Source organism: Phalangium opilio, unplaced genomic scaffold (genome assembly GCF_054372755.1).
Source record: "Phalangium opilio isolate 3A_F unplaced genomic scaffold, DU_Popi_V2 ptg000217l_1, whole genome shotgun sequence".
Taxonomy (NCBI): domain Eukaryota; kingdom Metazoa; phylum Arthropoda; class Arachnida; order Opiliones; family Phalangiidae; genus Phalangium; species Phalangium opilio.
The window spans coordinates 3,844,595-3,869,712 of NW_028324218.1; the positions used below are offsets into that span (position 1 = coordinate 3,844,595).

A 25,118-nucleotide genomic window follows, 5' to 3' on the forward strand; every position below is an offset into this window, starting at 1 on the left:
GGGGTTTTGATACTTGCGGTTTGAACAAATGATTGAAATTCAATTCATAATTCGAGGAAAATATTAAATATTGGTGCCATAGGGTAAGAAGAAGTATTGAAAATCAATTTACGGACACTAAATTTAAATTATGTCTCATAATTTAAGGATATAAAAAATTAAATAAAAAATAAAATTATATTTAAATATATTAAATAACACCAGGAATGCATACAGCTACTAGGAATCATTGTGTAGCCATGCAGCCATTTTCACTCAATGTATCTAAGATCATTTTGTGGGAGGAGCTATAGACTAATCATTATGTATTTTATCAAGCGAATTTAATAATGTATCTCGATGCCTGTTGCCTTGCGCATGAGCATAGAAACCTGCGTTGCTACCCAACCAACCAATGAAATCACACAGTTAGAAAGACACCATCAGAATTATGAGGCACGTGACGGGGATAATAAGTTCTCAAGCCCGGTATACCCACAAAACCAGAATTCATATAAATTAACATGGGATATATTTATGGGGGAAACACAATAATTCCAATTAACTATATGTATTCCTAAAAACTATTACACCAATTGCAGTAAACTTTACAGACCAACAACTATTCAAATTTCAATACAACAATTTCAAATCTATACTATGTAAAATCAACAACAGATTCAAATAAACAAAAACAGTGTCTCAATTACTTACCACAGTCTGTGGTAATCCAGTTGTCCTTTTGGTAATTATCCTCGTGGTTACACCATTGCGTCCACTGCTATTACTGCTACTTTCTCTATCAGACGGCATCTTGTACACGACACACCACCAGTAAAACCACAACTGAGGTTCAAATCCTTCGCGTGGATCACCAACAAACCAAATTGACTTCTTTAACAAGCCTCTTGTTGTCTTGGTTCCGCATCAATGATTGGTTACCCTACAACGAAAGAAAGAAACGATACGGTTCTTTTAAAACCACTACAAACTCATTGAACCACGCACTCTATCTAACAAAACACACTAGATACCTTTCATTAAAAGGGATAGTTGTACAGTTGTTTAATTTTTTGGAGTAACGTAAGGTTTAGGTTGGTTTCTAAAAAGGGGGCGTGGATTATGCAGTGTCGTCTGTTTCGTATGTTGAGTTAAGATGGTGTTAACATTGATATGACGGTATGTTTACAACAAAGGCGTTGGTTAATTAGATAAGGAATTCATTCAAAGTTACCAGTCCAGCACATATCAATGTAGTCCTTGTTGTTTGTGAAGTCATATCTTAATTTTTCTTAAAAGTCTTAGTTGTCCATATACAGTTGGTCCTATCAATGTTGAGACCGTCTAAGACACAAACAAGGTGCTTAACACCCCCAGATTCTAGAACACCCCCGACTTTATTGGACAACAGAGACTCCACAAACAAACAAGGACTACTTTGGTTTAGCAGGACCTGGTAACTTCGAAGTCCATGTCTAATTACTTACCGTCTTTGATGTTCACAAACCGTCCTATCAATGTTAGGTCTTAACCCTTAATGTAAAGCAGACGACACTGGTTTGCGGCCCCGCCCCCCATTTTGAAAAGTACGTATTGGAAAAACAAAGAAATATTTTATATGCGACTATCACTTTACAAAGAGATAAACTGTGGAGATAATCGCAAAAACCCAAAGATCAAGGAAGTGAATTGAAACTAAACTAAACTCGATCCGGAAGAGACATTTGACTTTTCTTATTTTCATTCATTCATTCACTCGTTCAATTTTGTGTCGAAGGTGGGTGGTTTTTTCATTTATTTTATTTTTTTATATTCCTAAGCCTAATGTATGACGTAATGGGTAAAGGGTAATGGATACATCGAACCTACCATCAGGATTAAAAGGGTTAAATACCCCAGGAATGTTTTTGCATGGGTTTTAATGCGGATTACCTCTTGCTGTTTTATTTATTTTTTTAAGTTCAATCGTAGGATGATTGGGTTTTCTTAAATTATTTATTACATAAGGCGTAACTTGGATGGGAATTTTTTATTTTCTTCCAAAACGGGAGGGTATAGGACCGAAGTGCATCCAATTAACGTTTTATAACAAAATGGGTTATGGGTAATTTTTCCCACGTTCCTTTAGGTTAATTTAAGGCTAATTAACAACCATTCAAAACAATAAATAATTAATTAGTTAATTACTTATTAATATAAAAAAAATTATATTTTCAACTTTTATAAACCATTAGTACCAACAACCGCGTTCAACATAATATCAAATTGTACCATAAAGGTAGTACTGGTTGTTACCATTATTCCATAATTGTTAAATAGATCAACTGCTGCTGCCACAAAAACATGGGTTGGACCCCGAAATTCAGTTTACAGTTTACAATTCCCCAGTTATGAAAAATGGTTGATTATATTTCATATTTTTTCTTAATGTTGTTTGAAATCTGGATCAAGTAAGAAAGAAACTTAGTAGTGTACAACTCTAAATTAAATTTAACTGGCATTAAATGCGAGTAGAAGTTAAATCGTGTTACCTTTCCCCCTCTTTCTAAGAGATTTCAATGCAAAGAATGAAAGAAATCCTGTTTACTCGGTTGGTATGGTATGGTTTGGTTTTGGGGAGGACAGAATGCATTACTGTTTTTGAGAATTTGCAAGTCGTGATTTCATTTCATAGTGAACGTGAATGCGCCATTACCGAAAATGCCCCTCTTTATAAAGTTAACCTTTTAACACTAACTGAGAAACTCTTTAACAAGACGTACCGTACCGTATCGTACCCATAAACATACTTTAATTGATTTGCTAAGCCTAACGTGACTCTTTAGCAACGATTTATTTGTTAAGCCTTGGCTATCTCAGGTCCCAAACGTTAATTTTCTAAGCCTAATCTTATTGAAGGTGCTGATTTACTAAGCCTAATTGTAACTGTCATTTAGCTAAGCCTAATGTAACAATTGCCTGGAAGTCATGTATTATTACAAACCTAAGCCTAAATAATCCTTTTTTCCCGCCTTATTTCATTTCGCTAAGCCTAATATATCAATTTAGGGTTCGCGTTGCTTGGAAGGCAGACACTGTTACAAACCTAAGCCTAATTAATGTCATTTTTCCCGCCTTTATTCCACTGACGTCATTTCGCTAAGCCTAATCTAGTAATTTAGGGTTAGCGTCAATTTGACTTTTACTAAGCCTAAAGTAACAATTTAGGGTTAGCGTCAATTTGACTTTTACTAAGCCTAAAGTAACAATTTAGGGTTAGCGTCAATTTGACTTTTACTAAGCCTAAAGTAACAATTTAGGGTTAGCGTCAATTTGACTTTTACTAAGCCTTATCTAGCAATTTATGGTTAGAGTTCATTTGACTATTGCTAAGCCTAATCTAGCAATTTATGGTTAGAGTTCATTTGACTATTACTAAGCCTAATCTAGCAATTTATGGTTAGAGTTCATTTGACTATTACTAAGCCTAATCTAGCAATTTATGGTTAGAGTTCATTTGACTATTACTAAGCCTAATCTAGCAATTTATGGTTAGAGTTCATTTGACTATTACTAAGCCTAATGTATCAATTTAGGGTGAATATTCATTTGACGTTTACTAAGCCTAATGTATCAATTTAGGGTGAATATTCATTTGACGTTTACTAAGCCTAAATATTGATATCGTTTGAGTGAAATCGCATAAGGCGCATTCGATTGTTGTGTGTCGTAATTGGAAAGTAAAAAGCTTTTTGGGAAGCGAGTGTATAAGTCACGCTTTAGTTGCTTGCCGCCCGGCACTGAAAAGAAAGAAATATAACTTTTCTTCGATAAAAAAACTTTCATAAAAGCCACAAGTCAAAAGGGGTTCTCTTTAAGATTATCGTGGAAAGAAAAAGCTAGTCCTGCCTCCTTATTGAAGAACTCGTTCAAGTGGCACGATTACACTTGACTCTTTCACCCTAATTCCTAAACAACGGAGAATCATTTTAACTTAAACATATTCAAAGATGCAACAGTGAAACACAATTCGCATATACTGTACTATTTTCAGCACGTCCATTTTCATTTTCCTTTCGCGGTTTTAAGGGTTCGTCTGCTATGTTTTAATTCGACTTACATTTCAAAGTTTGGGCTACTTCAATTAATTTGTATACCAATTAAATTAAATTTAATTTAATATTATTATTATTATTATTATACAAGAACATCAAAGTAAATGCATGCTTTAGAATGGGGGAATTATGATAAACTAAGGTTTCAAATGGTTTTCGTGACGTTATTAACTGCGTTCAGTGAGAGAAACCGGTTTTTTCGGTACCTAATGCTGAACGCATCTTTGTGACATCGACATAAACAATAAATCCATTGTAAGACTTGGTTTTAGAGTTTCAAATAAATAGATTTTCAGTGATGTTGTTTAACGCGTTCAGCGAAAGAAAACCGGTCTTTTCGGGAACTAATGCTGAACGCATCTTTATGACATCGACATAAACAGTAAATCCATCGTAAGCCTTGCATTTAAAGTTTCAAATAAGTAGATTTTCAGTGATGTTGTTTTAACGCGTTCAGACAAAGAAACCGGTCTTTCCGCTAACTAATGCTGAACGCATCTTCCTGACATTGACAATAACAGTACTAGAAAACTCATCATAAGTCATAGATAGTTTTAAACCCATTAATTTTTATGTTATTAACTGCGTACAGAAAGAGAAACCGATATTTTCGGTTCCTAAGTCTGAACGCATCTTTGTGACGTAAACAGTAAAGCCATCGTAATAGATTTAGTTGATGCCAGCAGGTGAAATTCAGGAACCCCATCTCTTAAAACCGGTTCAAAACTTACCCTCATAAACAAACAAACAAAACAATGAATTACCAAATAAATTTAAACTTAATTCTTCCTTAATAAATTAAATTCATCTTAAATAATAAATAATAAATATAAAAAAAAAATATAAATTAAGTTTCATAATGATTATAACAATAATTTGTTTTCACTTAACGTTCAAGTTTCTAAAGAAACAAAAGTCAAGCCACCCTTAAGAGTAAATCACGATTTTTCAACAATGCAGACGAAAGAAAAAACCTTACCTAGCTTACATAATAACATCAATCAATTCTGACCCGTTTTTTAACCGAAAAAACTCATCCTTTAAAAGCTGGCGGGAAAGTAACAGGGGCATTTTCGCGTCAAATATTTAGCGCGCCAAAAAAAAGTTTCAACTTGGCGGGAAAGTATCGTAGCGCGCGCAAAAAAGGAATTTCAATTGGCGGGAAAGTAACGCGTGCATTTTCCCGCCAAATATTTAGCGCCCAAAAATAAAAATAATAATTTAATAAATAAATTGGCGGGAAATTAACACGTGCATTTTCCAAATTAACACGTGCATTTTCCCGCCAAATATTTAGCGCTCGCAACGAAAAGTTGTAACTTGGCGGAAAAGTAAAACACGTGCATTTTCCCGCCAAATATATTTATACATATTTGGCGGGAAATTAACTCGTGCATTTTCCCGCCAAATATTTAGCGCGCGCAAAGAAAAGTCTTAACTTGGCGGGAAAGTAAAACACGTGCATTTTCCCGCCAAATTTAAATCGCGCAAAAAAACTTTTGTTTCGTATTACAATTTCAACTAACTACGTTAGTTGTCTACCGTTTTAACGTTTTTAGACCAGGAAGATCAGGTTTAAATATAGGGTCAAGTATTTAATAGAACGAAATGTATATCTACCTAGTTTATCGACAATTATTTTGAGCGATAGGAAATATTTTTGTGTGTGTACCTAGTTTTTTTCTTAAGGAAAGTTAAAATAGAAATTTAAGTTAAGTTTCTATTTAGCCCTAGGGTTGGTTTTATGGGTTTTATTGCCTTTTGAAAAACGAAAATATGGGCTTGGCAAATTTTGGGTAGGTTTTTCCAAAATTTCAATTGGCCTGATTTTTTCGTTTAAGGTATAGCCATGGATGAAGGATGCGCGTGAGGAAATTTGTTTTCACGCTATAGGATCGGCAACTCCCTATCTCGAACGACAGCTTATTCTGTATATACTCTGTTACAATATCGGTTGTCAGCACGCGCAAAGCTGTTTCTCTATGTAACGTAGCTTTGTACGTGCTGTCAAGAGACAAAAAACTTCAGGATCTTCAGGATTTAAAATATCCGCGAGTTTTTTAGCTCGAGTGCACGGACCTCTAGACCTTAGCTTCAAATGCGTGTAGTAGACTGTATGCAATTTCACACGTATTTGAAACTAAGGCCTAGAGGTCCGTGCACTCGAGCTAAAAAACTCGCGGATATTTTAAATCCTGAAAATCCTGAAGTTTTTTGTCTCTTGACAGCACGTACAAAGCTACGTTCCATAGAGACCTCGCTTTGCGCGTGCTGACAACTGATGTTGTAACAGAGTATATACAGAATAAGCTGTCGCCCGAGATAGGGAGTTGCCTATCCTGTAGAGTGAGAACAAAATTCCTCACGCGCATTCTTTATCCATGGTATAGCGGTGAATGGTGATAGCAGAATTAATTTATGGCCAAGGCTTAGCTTAAATTGTATTTTATACCAAAAGCAAATATAAATAAAATAAAGTGAGCAAGGCACTGCATTGCATTGCGTTGGTTAGTGGAGGTATAGAGCGACACCTGGTGGTAAATTAAGTTTGATTTTAGGTTTCTGATAATTCTGGCATTAATTAAAAGGGTTAACTAAATTACTTGGTCACGTGATATCTTTTAAAATTATGCTTTAATTAAAACCATTATATAATAAAATTCCATTTTCCAAGACTTCATAATCATAAACCCACGCAAAAACCAAAACCAAAAAAAAAGAACAAGTTTCATTAAGTGAAATTTAAAGTTAATTAAACATTAAATGTCAATCAAGGATACATTAATGTCGCCTTAAACTATATCATCACTTTTTTATCTTTTTCGTCATATGGGTAATTAGTAATTAAAAAAAATTTAGCGACAAATTTCGTCATCAACTTTTAAAAATTTCGCGTAGGCGATGAAAGCCTCAAGTCCTAATTTTTAATGTTTTTCTAATTTTTTTAAAATTTAATTCTATTTTGTTATTTTATTTTTCCTGTTACCGGTGAGACTGAAATCCGGTAAGTGTTTATGTACTTAATTTCATTTTCTACAAGGTACAACCATAAGTAAATAAATTATTAAGTTCCAAAGTATTTTGTTACACAGATTAAAAAAATAGGAAGATGGAACTCCAGCAAAACAAAGCAACCGAGTGTAGTTTGCAATTCTCGTTTCCGTCGTTCTCTCCTCTAACTAGCTCTCAGTACGTCTCTAGATAGCATTACGAAGTGTTATACTTATGGAACATATCACTTATAAACTTATGGCAAATTATCTAGAAACCTTGACTACGATTTTGATGGAACTTGGTTAATTTATTGCCTTATGAGAGTCGCATTTATTTGAATAAATTTAGCAAGCGGCGCCATAGAGAGATGCTTAAGGCGAAGTACTTGAAGAATATTATTCCGGTGTGCCGTGTCGCAATTGGTAATGGCAGTGTCTATGTTGTTACTACTTAGGCAGAGCGGCATTGAGTCTTACAAATTACGTAATTTGATGTTTTTACAAGAATTTCTTTAAAAGGATTTGGTTAGGTTGACTACCCGCCGGGTACGCAGCGCCAAACCATCTCTACAGGTGGTCGAGAGCAAAATTACTTGGAAATATGAAATTTCCATGAAATGAGCGCTTTAATTTGTAATTTGAAGTCTCTGTCAAGTGTAGTTAGGCTTAAAAAACATCTTTCACATCCGTAACCCAGCATTAGCTAAGCCTTGTTTGCGACACGTGACCTTTTGACCTTAGGTTCAAATACATCATCAAAGAAATATAACCTTTCGAAACCATCTCTTTCAAGTGTCGCGTTAGGCTTATACAAACAACTGTAACACAGAAGACACAGCTTTAACCAAGCCTTGTTTGCGACACGTGACCTTTTGACCTTAGGTTCAAATACATCATCAAAGAAATAACCTTTCGAAACCACCTCTTTTAAGTGTCACGTTAGGCTTATATAAACATCCATAACACAGACACAGCTTTAGCTAAGCCTTGTTTGCGACACGTGACCTTTTGACCTTAGGCTCAAATACATCATCAAAGAAATATAACCATTCGAAACCATCTCTTTTATGCGTCGCGTTAGGCTTATACAAACATCCATAACACAGACACAGCTTTAGCTAAGCCTAACGTAACCTTTTGACCTTGGTTTAGTGTCAAATAAATAAATAACTTTTCCCACTTCCTACACCACTTTCTGTTACTGCTTATATTTGCTTCTGATAATTGTAAAATTCGTTCATCAGCTACCGTACACAAAAAAACCAATCCAACTGTGTTTAAACACAGCGATTTTTGTCCATAAAAACGTGAAATTAAGTGCCTGGACAGGGTTAGAACTCGTTTTGGTATTTAAAAGAAAAAACTAAAAAAAAAAATAGAAAATTTAAGGTAGGCGTTCTAAGATATATCATACGACGTAGGGTTTCTAGAAAACAGGTAGGCCGATATAGACTAAGTAAAGCCAGGCCAGCTAGGCCAGGTAAAATGACACCCACGTGTTTAGTGCTCTGGCCCAAGGTCGTCCGCCGTATGCATCGCATAAGTTCGCTCCATAAGTATGATTTGCACTAGCACCTATACGATTCGTAATGCTACTGAGAGACTTAGAGCAGCTCGAGATAACTAGTTCGAGAAGGAGAACGATGGAAGCGAGAATTCAATTGAAGTCCTAAGTACACTCGGTGGTGGTTAATCAATTTTGCAGCTAGGACCTAATTCCATCTAGACACTCCTATTTAGTCTGCATTACTACTAAGTCCCCTTTGACAGCAGCGCCTCACTCACTCACCAGGCCTCCCTCGCTTTACCTCCTCTCGAATCTATGACCTACCTCACTCACTCACTCACTCACTTCAAAATTACAAGCTTTTCAGTTTGTCATGACCAGATATTAATTAAACAAACTTATGGAATGAACATATCTTATAAACTTATGCCTGGGTATATGGATATAAATATTTAGTTGAATAAAACAGAATAAAGCTGTCATTTCCAGAGCGTTTTGCAACTTGGCTACTAATGGGTTATTAAAACGTCATGGCTAAATTTGAAATTTAGATTAGGAAATTGCCTATTGTGAATACTGTTTCTGTTATTATCTGTATTAAAAGGGGGTTTATTGTAGTTTGAAAATTGGGTGTCTGTCAGTTTTAGAAAGGTTTTGATAAGTTACAAAGTGTTTTAGGGATGACCCCTTAATTAAATTAAATTAAATTAATTATAAATCATTGTCTTTCATTATTTCTTCAATTTAAATTTAAGTAAGGGGTCAGACATAAAACACTGTTTCCAATCAATGCTCATAACTTAAACTTGTGCTAGGGGATGTACAGTACATGTCCCTTATGAGGGGTCATTCAAACTCGGTGTGGTCATAGAAGTATAGATGTATTGAACATTTTCGGACTCGAGATTGATTGATTGATTTCCCATAGAACTTACCATCCATGAATCCCATTGCATGATTGTACTTCGGCAAACTAGCCCTTTTGGAATGAATGCAAACCCTGTATAGGCTGTATATTGTAATTTGTAGTAACCTAAGGTACTCCAAAAATTATGTTCATATCCAGGAAGTATCAATTTAATTAAAAATTACTTAGAAGTTAATTAATTCAAATAAGAAAGGTATATGAAAACCAGAAATTCCCGATCATAATTTAATATATTTCATATTTAATATAAAGCCCTTGAGTTTTAAATTAAAACTTCTTCAAAACCTTTTAAGGTATCGTTCCCAAACACCGTCAAAAATTAACCAAAAACAATATACAGGGTGTTTCTGATAGCTCACTGATAAAACTGTGTCCCAAAGGTCAAACAAAATGGAAATAGAAGTTACATAATTTCCGACTCAAAATTGAAATTGATTGATTTCCCAAAGAACAAATTATACCTGCAGGCTTATCAAAAACACCCTGTACATATATATAAATATTTCGAAAGGCGAAAATTGAATTAAGTCTATGACCTTCCCCATTATTATTATTCAAGGAGTTTTTGGCATGTACTTATACTACCCATAATGCAAAGCGCAATAATTTTTTTCTTAATTTTTTTCATTCCGCAAAAAGGTAATTTCCAATTGGTCACAGAACATGTTAAAAGATGGCTCCCCCTGGCGTTAGCAAACTGCGAAACTAATCATGGCGACCCCCTATGGCTGAGAAAGAACGGCATATACCTCCACGCTAATAACATACCCCTAAAGTTTTTTATCATTGTCTATACGTAACTTTCACGATAGTGCAAAGACACCTGGGTATTTTAAGCGTTTACCTATAATGATTCACCGTGTTAATTTGCAGTATAACAATATTAACTGTGGGATATAAAAATAAATATGGATTCAATTCAATTTGGATTTGATTTTTACGTGTTTTGTTGTTGCTTTATTTAGATCATGTACTTTTCAAATGTCTTTTGTTTTATCGTGTGAAAATTTATTTCTAACTTTGGAATGACGCATTCTTAAACTTAAATAAGGGTTACGCTAAAATTTAATGCATACAGCCATAAGTTTATAAGTGATATGTTCCATCCATAAGTATGATTTGCACTACCTATACGGTTCGTAATGCTACTGAGAGACTTACAGCTCGAGATAACTAGTTCGAGAAGGAGAACGAGGGAAGCGAGTCAATTGAAGTCCTAAGTACACTCGGTGGTGGTTAATTAATTTTGCAGCTAGGACCTATTCCATCTAGGTCCTATTTATTTAATCTGCATTACTAAGCCCCCTTTGACAGCAACGCCCCCCTCACTCACCAGGCCTCCCTCGCCCATTTACCTCCTCGAATCTATGACCTACCTCACTCACTCCCTCACTTCAAAATTACAAGCCTTTCAGTTTGTCATGACCAGATATTAATAAAACAAACTTATGGGATTAAGTTACATATCTTATGAACTATCATAAAAACAAGACGCTCAAGACAACCACAGACTTTTGCAAGTCCACGCCTATTTCATTTTTCAGAATAATATATTTATATTTTAATAGATAAAACTATATCTCAGTGGCCACGTGGTAAGGGGGAAAGTTGAGAGAAGACTCGATTTAATTTTGAATTAATATATTATATATCGTTCTGGTCAGTGGTTTCAGCTTGGTCAGTGACAGTGACCGCGTTTCAACCAAGCGGAACCCGACGATTTACGATATGTATTCTCTTCCGTGTATCCCCAGACGAGCAGAGCAAAATGGACCGTGATAAAATCTTCAAACGCGTCAAAATATAATCATCATCATCGTAATATAGCTAGCTGAGAAAGAAATTTAAGAGAAAATCTCTATCTTATAACGCAATACATAAGGGGGAGAGTGGTTAGGCGATACAAGTGGCCTCTTAATAACGTTTTCCAAGAAATTTCAAATTTGATTTCTGAGATGAGCTTGCATGGATGGACCGGTGTAGTGTAGCAGCTCGAATGGAACGGTTTTCAACATTTAGATTAAAATATTTTTTTAAGATTTCTTTTTTGTTATGCAGTTTATAAGATGCGGGGTATTTTGTAATTGGAATTATGTTCGGTTTTATTTATTATTATTTATTTTTCTTTGGTTCTAATTATGCGATTTGGATGAGGTTTCGATTAATCGATATGTAATTAAGGGGTCTATAAAATGGTGTTAATTTCAAAGGATTATCTCAATTAGGTCGGTATTTATAAGCAATTTTCGGTATTACAGAAATTTTTCTCGAGTGGTTTTTTTTCTTTTATAGACATAAAGGGGTTTTGTTTTAATTAAGTTAGGTACTAAGTAATAAATTAATTTTAACGCGGTTTCTACCATCTAATAGAGACTTTTGTGCTCTATAAAATGGTGTTAATTTCAAAGGATTATCTCAATTAGATCGGAAGATACAAGCATTTTGTCGGTATTATAAAATTAAATTGTTTATCATTTTTGACATCACCTTGCTTTGCAGTAATAGTAAATTTTATATTCTATAAAATAATAGTTATAAATATAAATACTAGGCCTAATAATAAATTAATCAAAAATGTCTTGATTAGAATCAAGACCTAAAAAGTATCGATAAGACTGAGGTTATCACTTGACTGAAGGATCAGATATTAATTTTTCTTTTCAATTGAAACTTAAAGGCATGCTTAAGAAAAAACAACGTTCCATTACCGTTTTCCGTTGAAATAACTTATTTTACTGGTAATAAATTTCAAAAATTTACTTATCTCGGGTTTTCGGGCACAATTTCATTCCCCCAAAACATTTTATCATTACATTAATTACATTTGAGAGAGTACGTGTTTGACATTGAGTTTTTAAAGGTTCCCCCATTTGTGCCCGGCATGCTTCGCAGTGGAACATTTTAAAACAATGGCGGAAAATTCAGTAGGGACAATATAAATTCAATATTAACAATAAATATAATTACCTTCAAAAATCCGTTATTACACAATCACAATCACATTAAGACCAAATTACAAAAAAAATTACATTCGATCATTTTTCACGGATTTTAAAGCACAAAATAAAAAGGTTTACTTAACACCTAAACCAAACAAAACTTTTAAAGTCGATTTCAAAAACTTTAACAGCGCATGGGCGTCCATACCTTTTTACCCTTTTAAAAAATAATACATACCAAAAATCGAGCAAAGGGTTAGGTATAAACCAAAACCATGCACCGTCCACGTTAGAAAAATAAAAAAATACCAAAATCCTTCCCATAAGGCGTAAAATACATCAAATAGGCGATGCCTCCTCAAACCTTGTATGGGCAAAAAATGTATTGACGTTTATAGCGTGTAGGTGATTCAACTTTTGGAACAGATTCCTTCGAACCCCACGTATCGCGCCGCGAATTGTTTTACAACATTAGAGATATAAGTTCGAAACAAATGTACAGGGTGTTCATTACAAATAGAGACGCGGGTATTTATAGTTTGCCGAAGTACAATCATGCAATGGGATGCAAGGATAGAAGTATAGATGTATAGAACATTTTCGACTCGAGATTGATTCCGAATTTGGCACAACTCTCTTTATTACACCCTGTATAGGGATTTATCGATTTGCAAGGTTAAAAGGGGATTAATTTCTTATTGGAAAACTGGTTTTAGGGTGGAGTTACGCGGTCCCTTTTAAGGTTGTTCAAAGTCGAGTGGCAGGAAGCGAGCGAGAGGGGTTTCGTAAATACCTGTAAATATTGATTGTGTTAGTTCCGTAACTTCGTAATAATTTTTAACAGCGGTGATGAAATTGTATTTCGAAGGTGTTTAAAGTTTGGTAATATTTTTTGTAGGTTGTGCAACTAACCTGTGTACTGTGAGGGTGGGATTTGGTATAGGGTGTTATTTTCTAAAAAAACATTTAATTTACGTGAAAATTTTATTAAAAATCATTTAATTCAGTAAATTCACGCGCAAGTTTATTAAAAATCATTTAATTCAGTAAATTCACGCGCAAGTTCATTAAAAATCATTTAATTCAGTAAATTCACGCGCAAGTTTAATAAAAAATCATTTAATTCACGCGCAAGTTTAATAAAAAATCATTTAATTCACGCGCAAGTTTAATAAAAAATCATTTAATTCACGCGCAAGCTTAATTAAAAATCATTTAATTCACGCGCAAGCTTAATTAAAAATCATTTAATTCACGCGCAAGCTTAATTAAAAATCATTTAATTCACGCGCAAGCTTAATTAAAAATCATTTAATTCACGCGCAAGCTTAATTAAAAATCATTTAATTCACGCGCAAGCTTAATTAAAAATCATTTAATTCACGCGCAAGCTTAATTAAAAATCATTAAAACATAGATAATAAAATAATAATTATAAATAAATTAAAATTATAAATTAATTAAAAAATAAAATAAATAATAAAGAAATAATAATGAAATAATAATAATTAATAATAATAATTAATAATAATAATAAAATAATAAATAAATAAATAATAAAATAAATAAAAATAATAAATAAAATAAATTAAAAACTTAACAATAAAATTTATTTTTAATTTCTATAGCTACCTAACTCAATTTAAAAAATTATATATATACTTTCACGACCTTTTGAACCCCATAAACCCAAAAAAAACTAATTATAGTTTCCGTAAAACTCAATCCAATAAATAAACAGCTAATTATGTTAAATGAAAAATATTAATATATTTACAGGAACTCCCATTAAGTTAAAAACGAAAAAACGAAAACCCAAGTTCCATTTCAATAAAGTTCTAAAAATAAAAGTGGAATTTATTTTTTTTTTCTGTAAATTACTTTAAACCTGACTTGTTTTGCCCTTTTGTCTGTTTAAAGTTAGCGCGTTGAAAAAAGGAAACTTCGAAACCACTTATTACATATTCATTATACATTAAAAGATATTCATCACTCGAAGTAATACTTGAAAAACAACCAACGAGATATGGCCCATTCCATTTTTACAAATTAAACAGTAACATAAGTTCATAAGCCTGAATTAAAGGCTTGTAATTTTGAAGTGAATGAGTGAGTGAGGTAGGCCATAGATTCGAGAAGGTAAAGCGAGGGAGGCCTGGTGAGTGAATGGGGCGCTGCTGTCAAAGGGGGCTTAGTAATGCTGACTAAATAGGGCCTAGATGGAATAGGTCCTAGCTGCAAAATTAATTAACCACCACCGAGTGTACTTAGGACTTCAATTTAATTCGCTCCCCCTCGTTCTCCTTCTCGAACTAGTTATCTCGAGCTGCTGTAAGTCTCTCAGTAGCATTACGAATCGTATAGGTAGTGCATATCATACTTATAAACTTACTTCAATTTACAAACTTCTAACTTCAAACAGAAAAATCAGGTATGGTATCTTAATTTATCCCAAAAACCTTTTGTCAAAAGTCGAACACCGAAGATTATAATGGTTCAAAAGAATTTCTTTACAAAAATTTGAGTAAAAATGTTTTCTTTCAGCTTTAGGCTATGAATTAGTTTGTTTCCTGGTTCACTGAGTATTGGCAGTTGCCTTATATTAAGTTGTATAAGGATCTATGAGAATTTACAACGTGTGCCGTTACAATGTAAAATAAATCACAATTTTACGATCATTTGTTATAGGTCGAGTTTAGGATATTATGATCTGATAAGTTAAAGTTCTTGTGGCTTGACGCATCAACTTAAAGGTAGCGTTTTCAAAGTTTCTGGATGGTCAGATATGGATGGATATTATGTTAGGTAGCTTATCTGATGATATTTAGAAGGGTTTTTAGAAACCCTTGACGCATTCGAAAAGCGTTTCATCTTTTGAAGATTGAGATTTCACGTTCAGTCAAAATAGTCAATGGTTGAAGAAATTGAGATTGCAATAATAATAATAATAATAATAATCTAAGCTTTGCCTATGAAGGGATTTGAATGTTTAAATTTTTAACAAAGTAGCCAATGAGTGTTAAGATGCAGAGATAACTAGCCAATGGTGATTTAGATTCATATGAAAGTACCCAATAAGAGTTTAGTCTATAAAGAAACTACCCAATGAATGTTTAGGCTTAAATTAAAGTACCCAATAAGTGTTTAGGCTCAAATCGAAGTAGCCAATAAGTGTTTAGGCTCAAATCGAAGTAGCCAATAAGTGTTTAGGCTCAAATCGAAGTAGCCAATTAGTGTTTAGGCTCAAATCGAAGTAGCCAATTAGTGTTTAGGCTCAAATCAAAGTAGCCAATAAGTGCTTAGGCTCAAATCGAAGTACCCAATGAATATTGAGACTCATATCAAAGTACCCAATAAGAGTGTAGGCTCGGATCAAAGTACCCAATGACTGTTAAGGTTCAAAGCCAAGTGTTTAAATTCAGAGCAAATCCCACCAAATACACCTAGCAACAATAAATCATAAAAAAAATAGAGTTTAAAATTCGCTTCGTAATTTTGAGAACACTCTATCAAAACCCCACACACACATCATAATCGTCCCCAAAAATATATCCAGTCATTTCACTAATATATTATTTAAAGTTATACTGGTTTCGTACAAGGTTATCCTACGAACAATGACTATACAATACAGATACAGAGCCTGTCACCAACGCACAATGTTATAATTCATATTAAAAAATAATAAAAAATAAATAAAATAATGCAAGACACTATACACAGTACTACATTCTATAGGACAGGTAAATTTTCACTTTCCGGTTCGGTCTGTAGCAGATAACGGCAGACCACTATACAGGAAATTCCGACGACGGTAAAAAATAAAAAAAAATGTAACTAGTGCCAACCACACAAATTACAGGTTTTCAATAAAACCCTCGGTTCAAATTAAATAGGCCATACACCTAGCTAGCTGGCTGGCTAGCTATAGTCGATTCAAATAAATAATTTATGCCGTTTTTTACTATAAAATTTCATCCTGGTTTGACCCGGCTATACCTTATAACTTCACTCGTGCTTTTAGACAGAGAAAGTTGTGTGAGAATTTTCCGTTGGAGGTTTTGTTTTTCTGTTGTTTTTTCTCTCCCACTATTTTTTATTGTATTTAGGACAATTTGGGGTGATTAATTATAATTGGGAATGATGATTTATTAATATTAATTATTATTTTTTGGGGTTTTTTCAGTCTCGGCCCGATTGTGTTTTGTTGTGGGTTTAAATTTTGTTTATTGTTTATTTATTTATTTAAATTTTAACGCCTTTTTTACTTTTTTTGATTTTAATTTTTTCTAGGTTTAAATTAATTATGTTTATCTTTAATTAGTGGTGTTTAATTTCAATCAGGGTTTTCAGTGAGTAGTTTGAGTAATTGTTTTTGGCTAATTTTCCCAGAGCCTAAACGCTCATTGGCTAATTGGCTAATTGTCTCAGAGCCTAAACGTTCATTGGATAATTTTCTCAAAGGCTAAAGACTCATTGGCTAATTTTCTCAGAGCTAAACACCTAATTGGCCACTTTCAAATGAACCTAAACACCTCATAGGTCACCTTCACATGAACTTAAACACCTCATAGGTCACCTTCACATGAACCTAAACACCTCATAGGTCACCTTCACATGAACTTAACACCTAATTGGCCACTTTCACATGAACCTAAACACCTCATTGGCCACTTTCACATGAACCTAAACACCTCATTGGCCACTTTCAAATTAACCTAAACACCTCATTGGCCACTTTCAAATTAACCTAAACACCTCATTGGCCACTTTCAAATTAACCTAAACACCTCATAGGTCACCTTCATATGAACTTAAACACCTCATTGGTTACTTTCACATGAACCTAAACACTCATTGGCCACTTGCACTTGAACCTTAACACTGTTTTATCAAATTCTCTCAAAATGTTAGCAGTCTGCAACCATTTGACAAAATCAGACCTCACAGAACATATTTCCAGTACTTAAAAGCTTAAGACATTTTTGAAAGTCACGGTCAGTTTTAATCCAGCCATTCCATTTCAAAACCGTATATTAAATTAATCCCAAAAGACCAAAATTCTCAGCTCAATTTTAAAACCGTCTTTAACAGTCTGGACTCCATAAAAAATAATAAAAATAAGAAAACCGTAAAGAGTCTTAGTTTTGTGGCCAATCCTTTCTTATAATAATAAAGAATAATACACTCTAAGAACAATTTATCGTAATAAAAAGAAAGAACATGTATATTGTATGGAGTATTTTAAAAAGGTTCGCGACGGCCTGCAGATTTGTCTAACAACTTAAAAATGCTTCGCTCGTATACTTTATAAGAGTCGTGACTTTGGCCAAAGCCGTAATTTGCGATCATTTTTATAACAAAACACTCGCCAGATCCGCGTTAAGCAGAAAATCGCCAAGGCTTAAAGGGAAATTGAATTGGCCAAAGTCCGTCTGCTAAGCCTAATTTGAAAAAGGTGGTAAGCCTAGTTCATCGCAAAGATTTTGCGCAGTTGTTGAAGCCTAATTCATGATTTCGAGCAATTATCTAAGCCTAGTTCGTGATTTCGAGCAATTATCTAAGCCTAATTCGTGATTTTGCGCAATTATCTAAGCCTAATTCGTGATTTTGCGCAATTAACTAAGCCTAGTTCGTGATTTTGCGCAATTATCTAAGTCTAATTCGTGATTTTGCGCAAATGTCTAAGCCTAGTGTTCATGATTTTGCGCAAATGTCTAAGCCTAGTGTTCATGATTTTGCGCAAATGTCTAAGCCTAGTGTTCATGATTTTGCGCAAATGTCTAAGCCTAGTGTTCATGATTTTCAGAAAATGTCTAAGCCTAGTGTTCATGATTTTCAGAAAATGTCTAAGCCTAGTGTTCATGATTTTCAGAAAATGTCTAAGCCTAGTGTTCATGATTTTCAGAAAATGTCTAAGCCTAGTGTTCATGATTTTCAGAAAATGTCTAAGCCTAGTGTTCATGATTTTCAGAAAATGTCTAAGCCTAGTGTTCATGATTTTCAGAAAATGTCTAAGCCTAGTGTTCATGATTTTCAGAAAATGTCTAAGCCTAGTGTTCATGATTTTCAGAAAATGTCTAAGCCTAGTGTTCATGATTTTCAGAAAATGTCTAAGCCTAGTGTTCATGATTTTCAGAAAATGTCTAAGCCTAGTGTTCATGATTTTCAGAAAATGTCTAAGCCTAGTTCATGATTTTCAGAAAATGTCTAAGCCTAGTTCATGATTTTCAGAAAATGTCTAAGCCTAGTGTTCATGATTTTCAGAAAATGTCTAAGCCTAGTGTTCATGATTTTCAGAAAATGTCTAAGCCTAGTTCATGATTTTCAGAAAATGTCTAAGCCTAGTTCATGATTTTGAGCAAATTCCAGAGCCTAGTTCATGATTTTAAGCAAATTCCAGAGCCTAGTTCATGATTTTGAGCAAATTCCAGAGCCTAGTTCATGATTTTAAGCAAATTCCAGAGCCTAGTTCATGATTTTGAGCAAATTCCAGAGCCTAGTTCATGATTTTGAGCAAATTCCAGAGCCTAGTTCATGATTTTGAGCAAATTCCAGAGCCTAGTTCATGATTTTGAGCAAATGTCTCAGTTCATAATTTTGCTGTTTCATAATGATTTTGCCCAAAAATGTCCGAGCTAAATTCATTCTAAGAAATTTCCAAAATTGCAAAAATTATTTCATATTCCCTTTAAGGCAACGCGCGCAAAAAAGATTAAAACTTAAGCCAAAAAAATAAAAAGAAAAGAAAATTCAAGGTCAGAGTTCAATTTTGTTAAAAAGAGCGCTACAACGCGACTTGAAAAAGAAAAATGAACATTCAAACCCTTTTTGGTCGTCGGTGGTTGGTAATAGGTTAAAAGCAAAGTATGACTGCTTTTTAGAAATACACCTGTCTTTATAAGTAAAGGTCAAATTAAAGTTGTATTTACATAATTTTTTTGCACCGCGTGTTCATTAAATTTTGAATAGAACCGGTTGTTGATGACTCAAGATTGTTATAAATGCCTTACCACATACTTTACTCAATTTAAGATGTATTATAACATCGTGGGTAGACTCAACTTCAAAAAGAGTAAGGCCTAGGTAGAGCAACGAAACTTTGAATGTTAAATGGCAGAGCAATTTTGGACATAAAAATTTGTGTACTATTTTCGACAATGATAATTTTTCATAAAGGTCTTTCAATTAATAACTGTTTTTCAACAATTCTTCACTATTTTACTGCCACAATCTTTCTACAATTGTAGAATATTTTAATGCTAGAATTTTCGTATTTAACTGTGCAGTTTTTCTACAATTCTGGATTATTTTACTGCGCAATTTTTCTACAGTTCAGCAACTGCAGTTTTCTACAATTCTAGCATATTTTACTGCGAAATGCTCAACAATTCTAGAGCATTTTACTGCAAAATGCTCAACAATTCTAGAGAATTTTACTGCGAAATGCTCAACAATTCTAGAGAATTTTACTGCGAAATATTTCAAACAATTCTACAAAATTTTACTGCGAAATCTTTCAAACAATTCTACAAAATTTTACTGCGAAATATTTCAAACAATTCTACAAAATTTTACTGCGAAATATTTCAAACAATTCTACAAAATTTTACTGCGAAATATTTCAAACAATTCTACAAAATTTTACTGCGAAATATTTCAAACAATTCTACAAAATTTTACTGCGAAATATTTCAAACAATTCTACAAAATTTTACTGCGAAATATTTCAAACAATTCTACAAAATTTTACTGCGAAATATTTCAAACAATTCTACAAAATTTTACTGCGAAATATTTCAAACAATTCTACAAAATTTTACTGCGAAATATTTCAAACAATTCTACAAAATTTTACTGCAAAATCTTTCAAACAATTCTACAAAATTTTACTGCAAAATCTTTCAAACAATTCTACAAAATTTTACTGCAAAATCTTTCATCAATTCTAGAGCATATTACTGCGAAATCTTTCATCAATTCTAGAGCATATTACTGCGAAATCTTTCAACAATTCTAATAGGCCTACAGTTTAAAATCTTAACCGATTTCTCCATAACGCTATCCTCTGACAATTAAACCAAACATCTTCCATTACCCAACCCTTCAACCAAAAACCAAAAAATCCAAATAAAAACCCCTCCAAACAACTTACATCAAATAATGTAATCCAAATATTGCTGCAAAAAGTCCGTTCGTTTAACTTCTTCAATAATCACTTCAAAACGTCGCCAATCACAGTTAGTTAAATTATTTTAGAATTAAAAAAAAACCGTTCCTAACTCAAAAAATACGTTTAGTCCTTAGCTCACGTTCGCAATAAATCCGAAATGAAACGCTGCGAAATTAACTGTAGCAGAACGGAGATAAAATATATTAAAAAAAAAAAATAATAAAATGGAATAACAAATCACGGTGTCCTCCAAGGCTCCAACGAAACGAAACTAAACCGGCTATGTTTCTAAAACACCACCGCTATATCTAACAGCAGTTTTGCTGCACAATTTGCACAATCCCTCCCGATCTGGATTTTGAAAGTGACTGCGATGTTGAATACCGCGAAGAGGTAAAACAAGCAACAGGTAAAAAAGCTGCCCACCTAGATTTCGCCGGGAGAAAAAAAAAAGTATTCAGCTTTTGGTTTGGCGGCGATTGGGAGGAGAGAGAAAGAAATCCCACACATTCAAAAAACTATAAACCCCCATCAAGTTATTACGTAGTGTTTTTAACTACCCCCCTCCCGTACGCCCCAATCCTCCTCCTCATTTTTAACCAACTAGGTATCGTATCCTATCGTTCAACAATCAAAATGAGTTACATTACAGCAGTGCGCCGCTAGAAGTCTGTGTGTGACGTCAGATGGATACTCGGAGTTGAGTTCGCATTTGCGTGTGGATTTGAATGTCTGGTATCAATTGAATTGGGGGCTTACTGATTCCATTCTTTGATACCCAACGATACTACTCAAGGACACAAAGGGGACACTCATTTTACCCCAAAGATATAACTCAGTGACACTCATTGATATCCAAGGACACTACTTAGGGAAACCAAGGGGACACTCGTTGATACCCAAGGATACTACTCAGGAACACCAAGGAGACACTCGTTGATACCCAAGGATGGCAAGGATACTACTCAGGGACACCAAGGAGACTATGATAACCGAGGATACTACCCAAGGAACAGTCATTGATACCCAAGGATACTACTCAGGGACACCAAGGAGACAATGATAACCGAGGATACTACCCAAGGGACAGTCATTGATACCCAAGGATACTACAACTCAGGGACACCAATGGGATACCTATTGATACCCAAGGATACTCAGGGACACCAATGGGATACTTATTAATACCCAAGGATACTCAGGGACACCAATGGGATACTTATTAATACCCAAGGATACCCAGGGACACCAATGGGATACTTATTAATACCCAAGGATACCCAGGGACACCAATGGGATACTTATAGATACCCAAGGATACTCAGGGACACCAATGGGATACTTATAGATACTTATAGATACCCAAGGATACTCAGGGACACCAATGGGATACATATTGATACCCAAGGATACTCAGGGACACCAATGGGATACATATTGATACCCAAGGATACTCAGGGACACCAATGGGATACATATTGATACCCAAGGATACTCAGGGACACCAATGGGATACATATTGATACCCAAGGATACTCAGAAACACCAATGGGATACATATTGATACCCAAGGATACTCAGAAACACTCATTTGTACCCCAGAATGCTCAGAAACAATCATTGATACCCAAGAATGCTCGGGGACACCCTTCGACATTTAGGGACACTATTCGATAACCTTTGAGACTTTGGGGCACTCTTCAATACCCTCGGACACGAACTGACACTCCGTGATAGTTACACATCAACACTATCACTCTGTGAGCACCATCAATTACAATTCAACAGCCAAACATTATCATATACGAACAAGCCTTCGAAATAATTTAAACTTAAGGGGGTAAGCAAAGGAATAACGATACGGGGGGAGTAATATCTGGGAGCACGGCAGTGCTCCCAGCCAAGTCGAGCACTGACATCCTTTTCTCGAAGCAACTCGTGGCACTTTTAAGCCCACTGTAACTTCGTGATGGGTACAGGTAAAGGTCTGAAATTTTGCTTGCCGCGAGGACTGTCAATCCTAGCTATAGTTTCCAAATTTCAAGTTCCTACCCTATATACTTTTCGATATATCGAAGGTGAAATTTACCTTATTTTGTCACTCACTCACTCACTCACCGATCATCAAAATTCTAAGGTACTTCTAGGGTAGATAGAAACTTAAAATTCAGGATTTAGTTTTAATTTATTTTATAAAGCACAGAAAAATTAAAACATCCCGAAATTTTTATAAAATTGTTCTTTAGTTCTTAATTTTAAAACTAGATGGCGCTGCCGTCTTTTCAACAGAAATAGTGTGTGTTCTTGATGAAAGGACGTAATGGTCCAAAGTTAACCGAAAGTTGTAACTGATGCTACATTCTTATATTAGGATATCGCGTACAATCTTTATTACATATTCTCTGCGGGTCGAAAGGGGTAATTCAGCGTAAATAAGGACAAACGTTAGCGATTACATTGGCAAACGAAGTACAACGAGAGGGTCTTGTTTTAATATAACTACCGAGGGTCTACAAAAAGAAGTGAGATCCTATGAAAAACATTAACATGTACAAAAATGGGCCAAGCCTCGCCTCGTGACCTCTCCGCCGTAAAACGTTCTGAGATCCCATGTAGAGCCAAGTCTGCCTTTTGTTCTCATTCAATCGCCAATTGAACAATTATGTTATAAATTAAGTCCTTTTCCTAATTAATAACCAATATTCTTTGACTCTATCATTATTATACATCTTTGTTCGTATCAAAAATATCGTGACTTGGCAAGAGCAGGTCATCCCATTCGATTATTTTAAAATAGGCAACGATTTAGTGAATATCCCCTCGACTTCCTTTTAATATTACTTACCTGCGATTGCCAAGTCACGATATTTTTGATACGAACAAAGATGTATAATAATGATAGAGTCAAAGAATATTGGTTATTAATTAGGAAAAGGACTTAATTTATAACATAATTGTTCAATTGGCGATTGAATGAGAACAAAAGGCAGACTTGGCTCTACATGGGATCTCAGAACGTTTTACGGCGGAGAGGTCACGAGGCGAGGCTTGGCCCATTTTTGTACATGTTAATGTTTTTCATAGGATATATTTTCCCCTGAACCGAAAATCTCGTACAACCTGTTTGAAAGTCACTAATACGTCAAAAGCCTTAAAAGGCCGGCATGGGAAAAAATACGCGGAAAAACCTTTCGTCGATCGATACCTTTCAAAGTGAAAGTTAATAACTACACACGTGACCAAAGTTTTAAACGTAACGGCCAGTCATAATTATTTAAACCATATTAATTAATTAATTTCAAACCTAAATCAAAACCGAAAGACAAATAATTTCAAACCAGAGTAGAGTAAACCTTGGAGGAAAGAGATGCGATGGAGTAGTAATGTTTTCAGGGGCCATGCGCAGCTCTCATAGTACCTCGTGTACGCCCCCTACCTTTGGTGCATGGGATTGTTTGGTACTGCCACCTAGCGCCATTTAAAAAAGTCTAAGGTAGTTCTTACGAAGTAGCTTCTATTTTTAAGACCACCCTACCAAAACAAACGCCACTGAGGAAACTCGGATGACTTCTTTGTCGTTCCATAGATGGGGGTGCGGATACTGCGTTATAGGTATAGAGTGGTACTAATAGGGGAGGAGCTACTAGAACGTGACGTCAATATTGGCAGTCTAAATTATATGACAACTTTCAATATGGTCGCCAAAACCGAGTTGAGAGATAGGAGTGTGTGACGTCACGAGAAAGTTCATAGTAGCATAGCATGGAGACAGTGCTTCTCCATGTCACCTCCATCCTTCCAGAGTAAATAAACCATACGAGAAAAGTAAATTCGAAACGGTACAGTTTACAAAATACAAAATACAAAACAAAACACAAAAACAATTTTAGAAAAATGTCCCACTTTCACTAACGAACTTTCGATAATTGCCTTTACTGTTCCATTATATCGTTACCGACACCCCTTATTAGAGGTAACGTTAAACGGGGCGATAGTAAATTGGGTTCAAGTAGTAAGTCGTCGCTTAGGTTTTGTGGTCTCTGTACGTTTGCTCCATTCATGCGAAACCGATTTTGACTGTTATATATTTTTTTTTTTTTTAGTTTTTTTTTAAATTAAGGCATGAAAGGTATGGCATAGAATAACTGTAAGCGCACCCTAACGGACAGGTCATAAACTATAATAAGTATTTTATTATTTCCGCATTGTGAACAGAGTGAAATTTTTCAAAACGAAAAAAAAATTATTTCTTAAAAATACTAAATTTAAAGTTAAATATTTGTTGTTTAGAATAAACATTCATTTCTTGGTTTGTTTTTAATAATAACAATAGAGTTTTGAGTGAAAACGAGTGAATGTTAATTTGATTTACAAGTTGGGTAATAATTTGCAGCTTTAATATAAACATAATCAAGGATGCATACAGCTACTAAGAATTATTGTGTACCCATATATCGCCCATGTTAACTTCTATGAATTCGGGATTTGTGGGCGGGGCTTTAGAA

The 25,118-nt window shown here is 34.4% G+C and overlaps 1 protein-coding gene across 2 annotated transcripts in view; it reads right to left on the reverse strand.

Annotated features, from left to right (window-relative positions):
• LOC149615750 (uncharacterized) overlaps positions 1–25,118 on the reverse strand; it is a 48,609-nt gene that overhangs the window by 13,716 nt on the left and 9,775 nt on the right. The window contains exons 1-2 of one of the 2 annotated variants that reach the window (XM_089857199.1): positions 20,596–20,983; positions 694–922 (exon numbers count right to left, since the gene is read on the reverse strand). In XM_089857199.1, the coding sequence (XP_089713325.1) occupies positions 694–792 (99 nt within the window). In that variant the 5' untranslated portion in view covers positions 793–922; positions 20,596–20,983. Of the gene's footprint in view, positions 1–693; positions 923–20,595; positions 20,984–25,118 lie in introns of those variants that run through there. The other variant, XM_089857200.1, reaches the window with a different exon arrangement.